The sequence below is a fragment of the Sorex fumeus genome, unplaced genomic scaffold, assembly GCF_029834395.1.
Source record: "Sorex fumeus unplaced genomic scaffold, SorFum_2.1 ptg000098l, whole genome shotgun sequence".
In the NCBI taxonomy this organism is placed as follows: domain Eukaryota; kingdom Metazoa; phylum Chordata; class Mammalia; order Eulipotyphla; family Soricidae; genus Sorex; species Sorex fumeus.
This window is the reverse complement of record NW_026606155.1, coordinates 6,697,890-6,714,538: the sequence shown is the minus strand read 5'-3', so window position 1 is coordinate 6,714,538 and position 16,649 is coordinate 6,697,890. Positions and strand designations below refer to the sequence as shown.

The window sequence follows — 16,649 nt, the reverse complement described above, 5'->3', positions numbered from 1 at the left end:
TGAAATATCATGGTTCTTGAGAATATGAAATATCAAGTGACTATGTGTCCTGAGATTCTTCTTTTGAGGGATGAAGAGAAAAGAGTTGGGTCACACCCAGTGCCTCAGGAGCTATTCCCAGATCTGTGCTCAAGAGTGATCCCTGGCAGTGCTCAGGGGACAGTATGTGGTACCAGGGATCAAATGGAAGTCATCTGTATGCAAGACCTTACCTCCTATATTATCTCTCTAGCCTATGCCCTGCGATTCTTTTATGAACTAAAAGCTGTATGTCCAGGCTGGGTTATGCACAATAGTAGTGTATCATCAAGTGGAAATGGTATATAAAAGATAGTCTTAGATCTGGTAACTAATTTGCAAGAACAAGTGGTCCAGAATCCTCCAACAATAATTTCTACTGCAATATCTCTTATTTTTCCCAGATATATTTCTATGGCTTAATATTCAGGGGTATTCCTCATGATCTGTTGACTAAAAGTTTGTTCATGATTGCCACTCAATGCCTCTTTTGCAAACCACAACACCCAAGAGGAGAGAGAGAACAAAAGGGAATGCCCTGCCACAGGGGCAGGGTGGGATGGGGCGGATGGGGGGTGGGAGGAATACTGGGATCCATGGTGGTTGGAAATGGGCACTGGTGGAGGGATGGGTATTTGATCATTGTATAATTGAAACCCAAGCACAAAAATTTGTAAGTCTACAACTGTACCTCATGGTGTCTCACTAATAAAAATTAAAATAAATTTAAAAAAGTATTTTTTGTTTTTGGACCAGACTCAGCAGTGTTCGGGGCTTATTCCTTACTCTGAGAATGATCTCAGGAATCATTCCTGGCAGTGTTTGGAGGGCAACATGGGATTTCGGGGATAGAACCCGGGTTGGCTACATGCAAGGAAAGTGTCCTATCTATTGTACTATTTCTCCAGCTCAGGAATAAAACAATTTCATATAATATGCTGACACCCTTCTGAAACCACTTCAACTCCGCTCTGGGGTAACCCTGAAGGACAGTAAAGGTAAAACTCCCTAGTGGATAGTGCTTCAAGCAATAACTTGGCTTTCTACTTTTATAGTAAGATGACCAGACATACAGATTTATATTGCTACTGCTATCTGTGTCAATAACTAGGGACAGGAAGCTGGAAGACAGATGTGTAGATGAAACTCTCAAACAGGATCTATGCTATGCAGACTTTCATGTCTTAGATTCTGAAATGCTCCCCAGAGGGTATACAACGTATTGGAAGCTCACAATAACAAAATGGACGAAACAATATGCTCCTCAGACAACATTCTCCTTTCTTAAGTAGCTAGTGCTCAATGGACTTATTATGGCAGGACAAAGTCTATACTTGGTCTCAAAACATGGACTTCTCCTTAACAAGGATGATCTTACAACCACAAATCCTGAGTGTCTTGTCTACCAATAGCAGAGGCCAACCAATGTTTGGATAAGGCATCCCCCCAAAAAAACAGCTAGGCACATGGTGACATGGTGCCTACGTAAGTATTTTCCATTTTAAACTAGGCAAAGATTCACCTTCACTAGAACAGGCATGAGTTCTGGACTTGTCTTTGCTTCCCATTATGTTTCTTCTAGCACCACTTCTGGTGGACACAAGGTGCCTTCCTTACCCAACACCACAGAATTCTACCTTTTCATTAAGGAACTAATTTCATATCAAAGGATGAGTAGCAATAAATAGGCTCATGATCATGGTATGAGCTGTTTTTACTATCTATCTCTATCACTTAGAAGAAGCTGCAAATACAACTTCACTAAAAACTAACTTATGGTAGTATTAAAAATATTTCTTTTTGATTTATGGGATTTTTTTACTGATTTTGAACCCTAGGCTATCATCAGATGCTGTCTAACTCAGCCAGCGAACATGGACACAGAGACGGAAGTGCCTCTTCCCCTTGGTATGACTATTAACCAACTTGCACAGATATGCTGGCAATTCTGACTTCTGCTGATTTAGTCCTAGATCCCCAAAGCAGAAAGAATGTTTTCACTGGGGGAAATAATGATGTTTTTATTGAAAAGGAAATGAGACTACCATAGTATTAGGCTCCTTATGCTACTGAACCAACAGGCAAATAGAGGTGTTGTTACTCTTTTGGATAAAGTGATCAATCTTGATTATGAAGAGGAAACTCAGAGGAAACTATAGCTATAACCTAAGGAAATCGTGTGGATACACAGACTTTTCATGGCAAGATGCAAAGGTTTATGGAAACAACAGCAACCAGGAAAAAGTAATCGGTGGAGCTATATTTCAATTCATCTGGTAGTTAAGAGTTCATAGTTAATCGAAGCACCTTAGGTTCTGGCCAAGGACAAAGAAAATGTGGAAGGAAATAGACATTAACATTTGTTGTGAGACTTCCCTTAATTTTGGTTTGTTATTGGGCCACACCCAGTGGTGCTAAGGGCTTACTCATGACTCTGTGCTCCGGGATTGCTCCGGTGGGCTCAGGAGGCCATATGTGGTGCTGGGGATCAAATCCAGGTCATCTGTGTGCAAAGCAAGTGACCTACCCATAGTACTATCCCTCGCCTCCACTTATTTATTTATTTATTTATTAAACACCATGAGGTACAGTTGTAGACTTACTCCACTTATTTCTTAAGATAATAGAATATTCAGTAAGAGTAAGAAAAAAAATTGAGAGTGGTTTAAAGAATCAGCAATGATACAATGGCTGTTGAGAATGTGTGTCTTGTCTTCACTTGTACCAAGAACAGCTCCATTTCTTCAGGTAGAGACTTTTCAAGTAGAACATAAACATAAAGTTAGTTCTGGAGTTACGCTGAAGTGAAAATGCATATAACAAGACGCATATGTGTGTTGACCAAACAAGGGAATCAACTGTACCAGCTATTAATTTATTGCCTCTAAGTTCCAAATACTCTATTCTCTGGGCCTCAGTGAAAACGTTTCTTTTCCAACTGACCCATATTGAGTTTGCCAATTGAGGTTAACAAGTCCAACACAGGATAAGGGGACTCCTGAGTCCTCTTGCTGTGAAATTTTGTTAACGGAGCCAGACAGGGGCATGCAGGGGGCTAGCAGTATTACAGTGGAAGTTCCAACCGAGTCCCCAAGAAGTTTCTCCACTACCACAGTAACTGTCTTGATTCACCAGTGACTCACAGCCTCCATCAAAATACTCAGCCCACACAGCAGCATCCTTCAGAGCTAACAACCTTTGTATTGGGCTGAGTTCTTTCCAGGTTGCGGCCTTGCCATTCAGTTCTGGCTCGCATCCTCTGGCAAGCTTTTTCTCTCTGTAGCTTCTCATTGTTCCTGCTGAGGCGTGAACCTTCCTACAAGCTTTCTCACCATTGATGGGTTCTGAAGGTAGCCCTCCCGTTCCAAGCGTGTCTGAATCCTCTCCAGTTATTTCTTTGATCCTCAGAGAACTAGGAAGGTTAGTAGCTGATTGGTGTGTTAGCTAATTCTATAGTATTTTACACAAATAATCAACCACTGTTTACAAGTTAGAAATTCTTCTTTTTAAAAAAATACAATTTCTCATTTTAAGAAAAAGGGAACCCTTGAGAATTTATGCAGAATAGTATGGTGTTTCCTCCAAAATTAAAAACAAGGCCAGAGAGATGGTTCAAAGGGTGGAGCACAGGCTCTGAGTGCAAGAGTCCCAATTCAATCACAGCACTACTTGGTTCCCAAGCCCTCCCCCCAAAATATCCAAGTATCTATCACTGTATCACTGTCATCCTGTTGTTCATCGATTTTCTTGAGCAGGCACCAGTAACATCTCCTTCGTCCTAGCACTGAGATTTTAGGAAGTGCCACATTCGAGACTCTTTCAGGGTCAGGAGAATGAAACCCATCATTGTTACTGGTTTTTGGCATATTGAATATGCCACGGGGAGTTTGCCAGACTCTGCCGTGCGGGCAGGATACTTTCGGTAGCCTGCCAGTTTCTTCAGAGTAAGAACTAGATAATAAAATTATCTTATATCTCTCCCAGGAGCTGGGTTTTATAGTCTCTGGTTTTATAGTCTTGGCTGTTGATGGGATTACACGGCACCGGGGGCAGTTGGTGAGTGTAACACCTACATACTGGAAGATGGGGGATCTGTGTGGAGGAGGCCCCAGTCCCGATTCGAGCAGGCTTGGATATCAAAGCCCCGGGTCCCGCACACCTGGATTCTTCTGCCGGTTCCTTCATGCATGAGGCTCATCCGAATGTGTGGAGAGTGGTTTCAAGCATGGCTGTGACTGGAACCGGAGGTCTTCAGCTGCCGGGGCTCTACTCGAGGCGAGGAGGGAAACTCAACCCACCCTCCTCCAAGGGGCCCCAGTGAGGACAGCCAGGCGTGGAGGCAGGAGACTCTATCTATATTATACCTATATTGTCATTTTATTCAGTGTTACAATAGCTCAAGGAAATCACTGACTTTTTGAAAATGTGGCTGGCAGTACATAAAAACATAAGGAATTATATTTATCTATTCTGAGCTGGTGAATGAGACCAGTTGTACTTACTGGTTTTGGCATATCGAGTACACAACGGATAGCTTGCCAGGCTCTGCCGTGCGGGCGGAATACTCTTGGTAGCTTGCCAGTCTTTCCGAGAGGGATAGAGGCTTTTGGGGCGACCTCTAATCGCCCTGGTAGGTGTTACTATATTTGAACCCTATCAAATATGGTACGGCAATTCCAGAAGATGGGTATTTAGTGTCTTATGATGTGTCGCGCGGGTCCGGAAAGCGTCCTGGAGTGTGGCGGCGGCTGGGTAGTGGAGGTAGTGTTGGTAGTGGAGGTCTGCCAGTGGGGTATTTATCTGGTCCCGGTAGGGGTAGGGTGGGTCTTCTGTGCGCAATCCGATCCCTGGGTCTCTGGTGGTTGGTGGATGAAGACAAGGCAGGGTAGGGTGGGGCTCCTGATTATAATCCCTTTGTCACCTGTGGTTGGTGGGAGCAAGCAGACAATCTCTGTCCCTAGGTCCGTTGAGTCTGGAGTCCAAGGTCTCAGAGAGTTCCGCTTATCTTGTTCTGTGGGTCTTCAGTTGTGCGTGAGTCTCAGCCAGAGCTGCCACGCGGGTCCGGAAAGTGTCCTGGAGTGTATCTCTTCAATAGCCCTGTCCACTTGCCAACATACCAAATTCCACAGGATGGATATGTCGTTCCCAACGTTCTCCCTTTCGAAATCTGACACACCATTTCATCAGTAAAGAAACGAACAGCACCTGGCCCAGACAAGGTCAGACCTGAACACCTGAAGAACCTGCCGTCAGTACTCATCAATACACTGGCTCGGCTCTTCACACGCTACCTGTCTGAATGCAAGGTTCCATCTCAATGGAAAACCAGCAGGACCGTACTACTGTTCAAGAAGGGAGACATCCATGACATTGGCAACTATCGCCCGATCTGCCTATTGTCTGTCATCTACAAGTTGTTCACTCGAGTCATCCTAAATAGGATTGGCAGAACACTAGATGAAGGTCAACCATGCGAGCAAGCCGGGTTCCGCAAAGGATTCAGCACCATCGACCATATCCACATGATAACCAAGCTCATTGAGGTTTCTCGGGAGTTCAAGATGCCACTCTGTCTAACGTTCATTGATTTAAAAAGAAAGCCTTTGATTCTGTTGAGACAGAAGCAGTCACTGAAGCCCTAGCCAATCAGGGCATTCAAGCCCAATACATCAAGATCCTCCATGAGCTGTATTGCGGATTCACTACCAGGATCTCACCATTCTACAAAGAAGTAATCATTGATGTCAAGAGAGGGGTTCGGCAGGGTGATACCATTTCACCAAAACTCTTCAGTGCCACCCTTGAGAACATCATGCGACAACTGGAATGGGAAGGAATGGGAGTGAAGATAGATGGGCGGCAACTACACCACCTCCGCTTTGCTGATGACATTGTTTTAATAACACCAAACATCAGCCAAGCGGCACAAATGCTTGCCGACTTCGACCGTGAGTGTGGAAAGGTAGGACTACCCAGCTGAATCTTACGAAGACAATGTTTATGAGAAACAGCCTCGTTCCTGACGCCCCATTCGCTCTCAACGGAACGACCATCTCCGAATGCAACAGCTATGTGTACCTAGGTCGAGAAGTCAACATGACAAATGACCTGGCACCCGAGCTGCGCAGGAGGAAGAGAGCGGCTTGGAACGCCTTCAAGAGCGTCGAAGAAATAGCTAAGAGGACGAAGAACCTCTGGCTCCGGGTACATCTCTTTGATTCCACTGTTCTTCCTGCATTAACATATGCCTCAGAGACCTGGGCCCTACGCAAACAGGATGAGAACGCTATTCAGGTCTCCCAAAGAAGAATTGAAAGAGCTATGCTTGGAATATCATGTTTCACTCAAATGAGAGAAAGAATCCGGAGTTCTGACATCCGTCGACGATCAAGAATCAGGGACGCTGTCTCGTTTGCCAAGGTGTCAAAAATCAGATGGGCTGGTCACGTAATGAGATTTAAAGATGACCGCTGGACTAGAGCTGTTACCGACTGGATTCCATAGGATGTCAAAAGACCGTGTGGCCACCCACCTACCAGATGGTCAGACTTCTTTATCAAGATCATGAACGATTGGTTTGAGGCTCTTCATGTTCCTAGAGCGAACAGACGCCATTGGGCTACACTAGCACGTGACAGGGACAAATGGAAATGTTACTGGCGCCTGCTCGAGCAAATCAACTATTAACGGGAAGTTAAGTGATTAAGTGATTCTGGCTGGAGTGACATCACAGCGGGTAGGGCATTTGCCTTTCAAGTAGCCAATATGGCCGACCTGAGTTCGATTCCTCTGCCCCTCTCGGAGAGCCCAGCAAGGTACTGAGAGTATCTCGCCTGCATGGCAAAACTTGGCAAGCTACCCATGACGACGTATTCAATATGCCAAACACAGTAACAATTGTCACAATGGAGACATTACTGGGCCCACTCAAGCAAATCGATGAACAACGCGAGGACAATTTATCTATTCTGAACTGGGGTTCTAGATGAAAGGGAAAAATCAACATGAGAATTCACCAACAGGGATGTTCACATAGTTGCAGTTACACTAATCGCATGACCTATGCAACTGCAGCTAAAGATATTAACTTTAAGTAGTTCTCTCTCTGGGTTGGTGCTGGGAAGGGTATCCCCAGCAGTGCTTGTGGGATCATGCGGTGTAGGCTCTGTACTATCTCTCTGGGACCAATTTTCAGTTATTCTTGATCATAGTGTCCTAAGCACATGACAGAAAGAGATGCAAAATCTCTCCAGAAAAATTCCTGGCAGTGCGGGGCTGGGGGGGCATGTGGTATCAGGGATTAAACTCAGCATATGCTAGACATGTGCTTTACCCTGGAGCCATTTCCTGACCCTACCACCCAAATTTTGAAGAACATAAGCAAATAGATTACCTGGATGAAATTAGTAGGAAAATAACCATAAACATCAGAAAGCAAAACACTGCATAGCCAGATAACTAAATTTTATGTTACTTGTATGGTACAGTTAAGGTAAAGACATAAAACGAAGCAAGGAATAATAGGTTATAAAATGGAAGGCATGGGCATATTACCTGAATTGCAAACCATAATACCCAAAAGGAGAGAGAAAGAGTAAAAGGGAATGTGCCTGCCATAGAGGCAAGGGGGGATGGGGAGGGGATGCAGGGAGGGATACTGGGCACATTGGTGGTGGAGAATGGGCACTGGTGGAGGGATGGGTACTCGACCATTGTATTACTGAAATGTAATCATCAAAGTGTGTAAGTCTGTAATTCTATCTCACGGTGTTTTATTAAAAAATTTTAGGCAGAATCTCCTGCCCCCATGCTAGGCTTTCTCCACCAGGGCCCCTTGGAGGAGAGTGGGTCGAGTTTCCCTTCCTGGCCGAAGCAGAACCCAGGCAGCCGAAAACCTCCAGAACCAGCCACAGCCATGCTCAAGGCCACTATACACACGCTCGAATAAGCCTCACGCATGAAGGAACCAGCAGAGGAACCCAGGTATGCAGGACCCGTGGCTAAGATCTCTGAGCCTGCTTGGATCGGGACTGGGCCTCCTCCACTCAGCTTCCCAGTTTTCCAGTAGCTTGGCAGTCACACCCACAAAGTGCCCCTGGCGCCATGTAATCTTATCAAGGGCCAAGATCCAGAGACTGTAAAATCAAGTTCCTGGAAGAGAGAGATGCAGTATTTCCTGGAGCACGGCCGCATTCATATACTCTAGCCCACTGATGTATCTAAAGAGCACATATGTGTTTGGTTTTAACATTCTTGCTTGTATTCTCTTATATACTATAGCTTAAATTGCTCTAGAATGAAATACAACAACCTTCACACACTTCCCTCTTATTGTGGTGGGAAGATGCTCCCTGGTTGGGTGGGTGTTTGAATATCTGTAATGAATATCTGTAATATCTGTAATGAACTATTGTAAACTACTTTATGAAAATAAAATGTGTAAAAAAATTGCAAAAAAATATAAAATAAATATCTCACAAAATTTTTTTTAAAAAAATGAAGGCATGGGGCTAGAATGATAGTACAGCAACTAGAGCATCTGCCTTGCAGACTGCCCATCAGGGTTTAATCCTCTGCATCCCGTATGGTACCTTGAGCACTACCAGGAGTAATTCTGAATTGCAAAGGCAGGACTAAGCCCTGAGTACCACCAGGCGTGGCCCCAAAACAAAGAAACAAACAAAAAGCACACAAAATAAAAGTGAAGGCAAATTTATAAAGAAAAGTAACATTTTTTAAAAGAGAGAATTATCAAAATTAAATATCTAATAGGTATATGTAGCACTGTCCTCCCATTGTTCATCAATTTCCTCGAGTAGGAGCCAGTAATGTCTCCTTTGTGAGACTTGTTGTTACTGTTTTTGGCATATCAAATATGACACAGGGAGCTTGCCAGGCTCTGTCATGCAGGCGGGATACTCTCAGTAGCTTGCCGGGCTCTCTGAGAGGGACGGAAAAATCAAACGATAGCACAGCAGGTAGGGCATTTGCCTTGCACGTGGCCGACCTGGGTTCGATTCCCAGCATCCCATCTGGTCTCCTGAGCACCGCCAGGAGTGATTCCTGAGTGCAGAGCCAGGTGTAACCCCTGAACATCATTGGCTGTGACCCAAAAAGTAAAAAAAAAAAGTGATCAAAACTAGAGAATAAAAAAAATGTAGGTATCAGATAAAAAGAGCACTTATAAAGAAAAGAACTCAAAAGATCTTAAGAAAATTTTCATATACAGAAAATAGAGACAGAAAATGTGAGATGGGTCAAAGTCTGAATAATAGTATAGAATTAAAAAGCCTATTAAAATTCAGGCTTGATTTTTTTTTTCTTTTTGGGTCACACCTGGCAATGGACAGGGGTTACTACTGGCTCTGCACTCAGGAATTACTCCTGGCGGTGCTCAGGGGACCATATGGGATGCTGGGAATCGAACATGGGCCATGTGCAATGCAAATGCCCCACCATCTGTGCTATCGCTCCAGCCCCACAGCATTGATTTCAATAAAAATTTGGAGCCAGGTATACAATTTTTTTCTTAAAAAAAAAAAAGAGGAATGGGTATTTTATCATTGTATAATTGAAACCCAAGCACAAAAATTTGTTAAGTCTACAACTGTACCTCATGGTGTCTCACTAAAATAAAAATAAAATAAAATAGTAGAGGAAAAAAATTATCAAAGAAAATCAGATGCAGTTGGCAAAAATAAGCATTAAAATCAATCAGATTACTATAAAAACATACTTGGGAGGGGGTATGGTGCCGCCAGCAGGTCAATCTGTACCTGTGAGGCGAGTGCATCAGCAGCCTGATGGCACTTTCAGATGTCCAGATACCCACAAATTGCTGCTTTGCCTTTGGCCAGACCCCAAAACCTTGGGGCAAAGTTTACCAAGCAAGTAAATGGCCAAAAGTTAGGTATGTGGGAGACACACCCACAAACCACCTCTGGCTCAGCTATATAATTGGAGGCAAGGCCTCTCTGGTTCCTGATTGAACTACTTAATGGCCATGATCCCAGAGACTCCGAGACAAATCTCGGAACCCAGTGGCTTTTTGCAGAAATGCATCCTGCAGTAGGTTACTGGTGCCGGGTCACCACGGGTGGGAATAGGTTTTGTGCCTTGGCCTGTTCCCCCTGGTAGCCCAGTGGCCGCCATCCTCCAGAGGTCATTGGACAGTCAGGTTTGGGCCCACAGTAACGAGACACGCAGGGCCTCGCAGAATGGGGGTGGAGATGGCCCTTTCCTCCCCACCCCAACGAGACCCCAAGTCGCCGCCTACGAACACCCTGTCTGGCTCCTGATCAAGCTGCTTAATGGCCATAATCCCAGAGACTCAGAAACAAATCTCAGAACCCAGCAGTTTTTGGCAGAAATGCGTTTGGTCCCTGCAGTAAGTTACCAGCGCTGGGCCACCTCAGGTGGGAATAGGTTTTGTGCCTTGACCTGTTCCCCCTGGTGGCTCAGTGGCTGCCATCCTCCAGAGGCAACTGGATAGTCAGGTTTGGGCTCACAGTGACGAGACACGTGGGGCCTCGTGGGATGAGGGTGGAGCCGGCCCTTTCCTCCCCACCCCAATGAGACCCTGAGTCGCCGCCCACGAACAGCCTCTCTGGCTCCTGATCAAGCTGCTTAATGGCCATGATTCAAAAGACTCAGGAACAAATCTCGGAGCCCAGCAGGTTTTGGCAGAAATCCCTCCAGATTTAATTGTTAAAATTTCAGAATTCCAAAATCGCATAGCCACTACTGTGGCTGCGTGACATCATTAGTTATTCATAACCAGCAATAGAAAACAAATTATCTACTGTTGCATTTTCAGTAGATCTGAGTGCTGGGGTAAAATCCCAAATAATAATGGTGGGTCTGGTGTCGAAATATTGAATGTAATCAAAGTAGAGAGTAACGTGGAAATCATCTGCCACACAGGTAAGGGGAGGGTGTTGGATGGGGGATACACTATTTGGTGGTGGAAAATGGGTACTGGTGAAGGGATGGGTGTTTCATTGTATGACCGAGACTTAAACCCGAAAGCTTTGTAACTGCTCTCACGGCGATTCAATAAATAAAATTATAAAAAAGGAAAAAAATAATACTTGGGATCGAACATCAGTTTTCATACTTGCAAGGCGAAGAAAGCCCCAAAGTTTAGCTACCATGAGTTTTGAATAAGAACATTTTAATACACAATTACACAGAAAAGTTGAAACAGCTGGAAAATATGAACTGCTTATAGACATTAGGAATATAGAATTAGTTCAAGTTGCATATATATATTCTAGTATAAATACTCTGGTATAGATAGGACTATAAAATTGAATTGTTTACAGAAATCCTCACAAGACAACCTTTATTAGTGAAGTCTAATAGTTAATTCTTAAGAAGTTAAGGCAAAAAACCCTAACGGTTTTTGGCTAATATTTAAGTCATCTGACTTCAGTGATTTGGTGACATTAATTCAACTATTATAAACCATACAAATCACTTTGAAGTTATGAAAATCCACCTGCTTTCCCCTTGAATCAATGATAAAATTAAAAGTTAAAATGATTACAAAAAATTTTTCTTTTTTTGGGTTTTTTTTTGTGTTTCTTTGGGGGGAGGGGGAAACACTGTGTGGTGCTCAGGGCTTACTCCTGGCTCTGTATTCAGGGCTCATTCCCAGAAGGATCCAGATGACCATATGAAGAGCCAGAGATCTAACAAGGTTAACTGCATGCAAGGCAAGTGCTCTCCCTGCTGTACTATTGTTACAACCTCCATATTACAGTAAAGACTTTGAAAGGAAAATAATGAACCATGCATTTTTCTACAACCTAATCCTAGAAGGAGTCAGTAATACTCCTGGACAACTTTTCAAGACAAAAGACAGAAAAACCACAGATTCAGGAAACACAACAAATCCTAAACAGGATAAATAAAATCAAACCAGATACAGGTGCAATATTATTAAACTGCAGAACAATGTAAAAGAGACCAGTGGAAACCAGAGAAACAACAAATCTCAATCAAAACCTTCAGCAGCAGTTAAACTAGCACTCAATAATTAAAGTAAAAAATGTACACAAGTATGTGAAGGGCAGGGAGTTGATAACCATTCACCCCAAGTGAACAGTTATCACTTCATCAAGAGTTTTAAAGAAGGGGTCAGAGTGATAGTACAGCAGGTAGGGCATTTGCCTTGCATGTGGTCAACCTGGGTCTCGGGTATCCCATATGGTCCCTCAAGCACTGCCAGGAGTAATTCCTGAGTGCAGAGAGTGCAGAGCCAGGAGGAACCTCTGAGCATCACTGGGTGTGACCCAAAAAGAAAAAAAAAGAGTTTTAAAGAAAAACAATGACAACAAATCATTTTGCATTTTATCAATTTGCCCTCGCCTTATGAACACTATTAGGAAGGCCCATCTACCACCTATTCAGATAAGGAAGCTGAAACATTTCAATCTTTATTAGAGAAACTAAGACTATTTCAAAGAGAAAACAATAAAAGAAATATTAGTCCAAGATGCAAGAATAAGAGGGGTGAAGAGATGTACAAGTGTATAGAGAACAAAGTAAACACTATACAAAACAATAATGGTATCCAGTTGAAGAGAGATTAAAAAGTGAAAAGTGTCCAACATCAATTACTTTTTAAAAAGAGGCTAGTTACTAAAGTTCAAGTCTAGATTATCATTAACATTAGATATTTTGTTAAGTATACAAGTCAAATATTTTACAACAACAGTAGAGAGAGAGAATGGACTCAAACTTTTAAGTCAATTGAAGGAAGCAAAAATAAATTAACTGAAATATCAATTCATATTTTCTACTTTCAATTTGGCCCTGATTATGGCTAGATAATCCTTTTTCATCTTTAGACTCAATCTCATTTTTATTTTATTAAACAAAAATTTTTGTTCTAAGGGTCAGAGTGATAGTACAGCAGGTAGTGCATTTGCCTTGCACACAGCTGACCTGAGTTCAATCCCCAGGATCTCATATAGTCCCCCGAGAACTGTCAGAAGTAATTCCAGAGTACAGAGCCAGTAGTAACACCTGAACGTGCCAGGTGTAGCCCAAAAAATTATACTTTGTTCTACCTATCCATCTATTATTGAAGGTGAACATTTTTTGGTGGCCATATCCAGCAATGCTCAGGGATTACTCTTGGTGGTGCTTCAGGGACCAAATGGGGTGCTGGGGATACAACCAGATCTGCCACATGCAAGGCAAACATCCTACTGGCTGTTCTATCTCTCCAGCCCCCAGTTCAACATTTTTAAAAAGATGTTTACCCCTCGATGTTTTCATAGAAGAAATGGCTGCTCACATTTGTTGCCCATTTTCTGTGCTAGAAAACTGAAAATATTTCTTCAAGTCACAATGCACAACTTTTTTGACTGGCACTTCTTTTACAGTATCTCAATGCTATAAAATAATCTCAAATACTTTACTGAAGTAAGAAATCTGAAGCAATTTGTAAAACCATTCCTCCGCCCCTCTCAGAGAGCCCGGCAAGCTACCAAGAGTATCTTGCTCACATGGCAGAGGCTGGCAAGCCATCCGTGATGTATTCGATATGCCAAACACAGTAACAACAAAATCTCCAATGGAGATGTTACTGGGCCCGCTCGAACCACTCGAGCAAATAGGGAACCAACCAGTGAACCCCAAGTATCTCTGTGCTTAGAGTAGCCTCATTTGTCTTCTACAAATGTTCTTAGTTCTATTTTGGGGGGTGGGCTGAGTTACACCCAGTGCTCAGGGCTTATGTTAGGTACTCAAGGGACCATATGAAGTTTTAGGGATCAAACCGCGGTTGACTTCATGTATGTTTGACCCATTGTACTAGCTCTCTGACCCCCACCCCAATTCTATTTTATCCTTTAAAATTCTTCCTTCTTTTAGGAATCTTCAGAAAAACCCAGGTATGTGGGACTCGTGACTGAAATCTTCAAGCTCGCTCAGAGTGGAATGGGCCTCCTCCCCCCTCTCCCCAGTTTTTCAGTAGTTTAGCAGTCACACCCACAAACTGCCCCTGGCACTATATAATCTCATCAATGGCCAAGATCAAGAGACTCAGAAATAAAGCTCCTAGAAGAGAGCAACACAGCCTTCACTCATGATGTACAATCTGCTGTACAATCGTATTCTAAATTTTAGAATTCCTAGAGGAGCCTCTCATATTCTACACCCACTGATGTACCACGCTTCGGGGGGAACGATTTGGGACTGGGGTGGAAACATTCGAAATACGGTGGTGAGATGGTGCAAGGGTGGTGGAATTGGTGTTTGAATATTAAATGTAATGAATTACTGTGAACAAGTTTATAAAAATAAAATGAAATTTAGAAAACAAACATTCTCCCTTCTTTTAAACTAGAGCCTTCTCTTTTCAGATTTCAAATTATATATAATCCATTGCCGTTTACAAAGGGTTAAAAACTCAGCTTCTGTTTTTTTCCCAAGTTACTCTTTTCTTTTTCCAATGTGATGATGAAAACTGGCTCAAGTATATATGATCAGAGAAGGTGCCCTAAAGCAAAAATTAGGTATAATCAAAGATTTTTCTATAGAGCATGATGAGTAAGCAGACACAAAATAAATGTAAAGTTTTATTTTTGTAGGTGTATACTTTCAAATGCTTCTAATTGCTTTCTTATGTTTGCAAGGATTCAAAAATTGAAAAAACTTGACCTACATTCAAGTATGAGTCTCTTACCCTTTTTCAGTTTCCGGACAGCCAACATACAGTGACTAGGAGAGAGATCCCATATTCTTAAGGTTTTATCATCACTTACAGTAGCACAGATGGGCAGATAAGGATGTGTAGCCAAGCCCCACACCTCACCTTCCATGTGACCCTAGAAAGCAAACAGGTTCAGAGCAATTTAATAAAAAGATAATGTGTAGTCAGAATAAGAATAAAGACAACATTTGATAATATAATGATGGTAACTAATAATGAACAAATCTAATAAAATTTTTGAGACAGACTTTCAAATACCCTTCTATACAACTTTATTAATAATATAAAAAGTTGCAACTCTTTTCCATAAAGGCTAAACCAGATGATATTCCCACCAACAGTGGTTCCTTTGCCCTCACAATCCCACCAGCATTGGTTGCTATTATTCTTTCTGATGTACGCCAATCTCACAGGTGTGAGGTGATATTTCATTGTTGTTTTGATTTGCAATTCCCTGATAAGAGAGGAAGACAGTATGGAGATTTCTAAAATACAAACAAAAAAACCCTAAAAATTAAACTTTCATACGGCCAGTAATTCCACTTCTTGGCATTTACCCAAGGTCCCAAAACACTATTTTGAAAAGACATTGCACTCCTATGTTCACCACTATATACATAATAGCTAAGATGTGGAAATAGTCCAAGTGTCCAAGAACAGATGAGTGGATAAACAGATGAGTGGATACACATACACACACACATATACATACATATATGTACACAGAGAGTGGAGTACTACTCAATAATAAGAAAAAAATGAAATCATATCATTCACTGAATGTGTTTCACAGTATTGATTTCTTCCTCTCTATTTTTTTCAGAAAAATTTAACAAAGGAAATATATATATATAAATTAACATAGAATTCCTTATGGAAACATTAAGTATGATCTAATCCAGTTATTTTATTTTTATTTCTATATCTTATTTATATTTCTATATATTTCTAGAATTTCATTTGAGATTTTCATTGATATCTGAAATATTCAGTAATAATATTTTATCATACTTATTTTTCTAAGTTAGAAACATAAAAAAGAATGACTTCAACTGAAATATTTAGCAGAAAAAAACAACTGCCTTAGGTCCAACAAATGTATTTCAAAGAAATAAAGTTAAATATAAAACAAATGGGACTGTTTAAATTATAACTGATTTTTCTTTCCTCTTGTCTCCTGTTTGGAAGTTAGAAATTAAATAGTGAATATTATTCCATATCGTAACATGTGTTTACAGTTATCTATAAATTTAGTTGTAATTATATTAAAAGTTGGAGTTCAAGTTAACAACTATTTCCCTATCAATTTAACATTATTTTTCACAATTGTCATTTTTTGGGTCTTATGTAAATGACTCAACTGAGAAAAGAATAAAATAATATTAGTATGAAAGGAAAGATAATCATGTTTACATTTAAAATTACCTGAACCAGGAGCGTTACTGGGCCACTTTTATCCACTTCTAATATTTCACCATTCTTTGTGCCAACCAAAATATGACCATGTCCTAATGATATGGCACGTATAGATGGGTTATCTTCTAGGAGAAGACCTGAAATGTTTAATGGATGTATAAAGTTAGTATAAAACAATGGCGAATGTGTTGTCAATGATGCTATTTTAAAATTATTTTTAAAATGTAAACAATCATGTTATTTTTGTGGGGGGCACACACAACAATACTCAGGGATTACTCATGAATTGTGAGTAATTCAAACACCTCTGGGTGTTTCCCAGAGGACCTTATTGGATGCTGAAGATTGAACCCGGGTTGGCTGTGTGTAAGACAAATGCCCCACCCACTGTACTATGGTTCGATGCTCCCTCCATGATGCCATTTTAATAAAAAAAAAGTATCACAAGGCAATTTTCTTATAAACTTAAAGAATTCTAATAAATATACTG

At 41.5% G+C, this 16,649-nt stretch overlaps 1 protein-coding gene across 1 annotated transcript in view; it reads right to left on the bottom strand.

Moving 5' to 3' along the window:
• Nucleotides 1–16,649, bottom strand: part of EML5 (EMAP like 5) — a 172,546-nt gene that overhangs the window by 60,608 nt on the left and 95,289 nt on the right. Inside the window, exons 20-21 of the mRNA XM_056133752.1 lie at nucleotides 16,169–16,296; nucleotides 14,717–14,858 (exon numbers count right to left, since the gene is read on the bottom strand). Coding sequence (XP_055989727.1) covers nucleotides 14,717–14,858; nucleotides 16,169–16,296 — 270 coding nt within the window. The remainder of the gene's footprint in view (nucleotides 1–14,716; nucleotides 14,859–16,168; nucleotides 16,297–16,649) is intronic.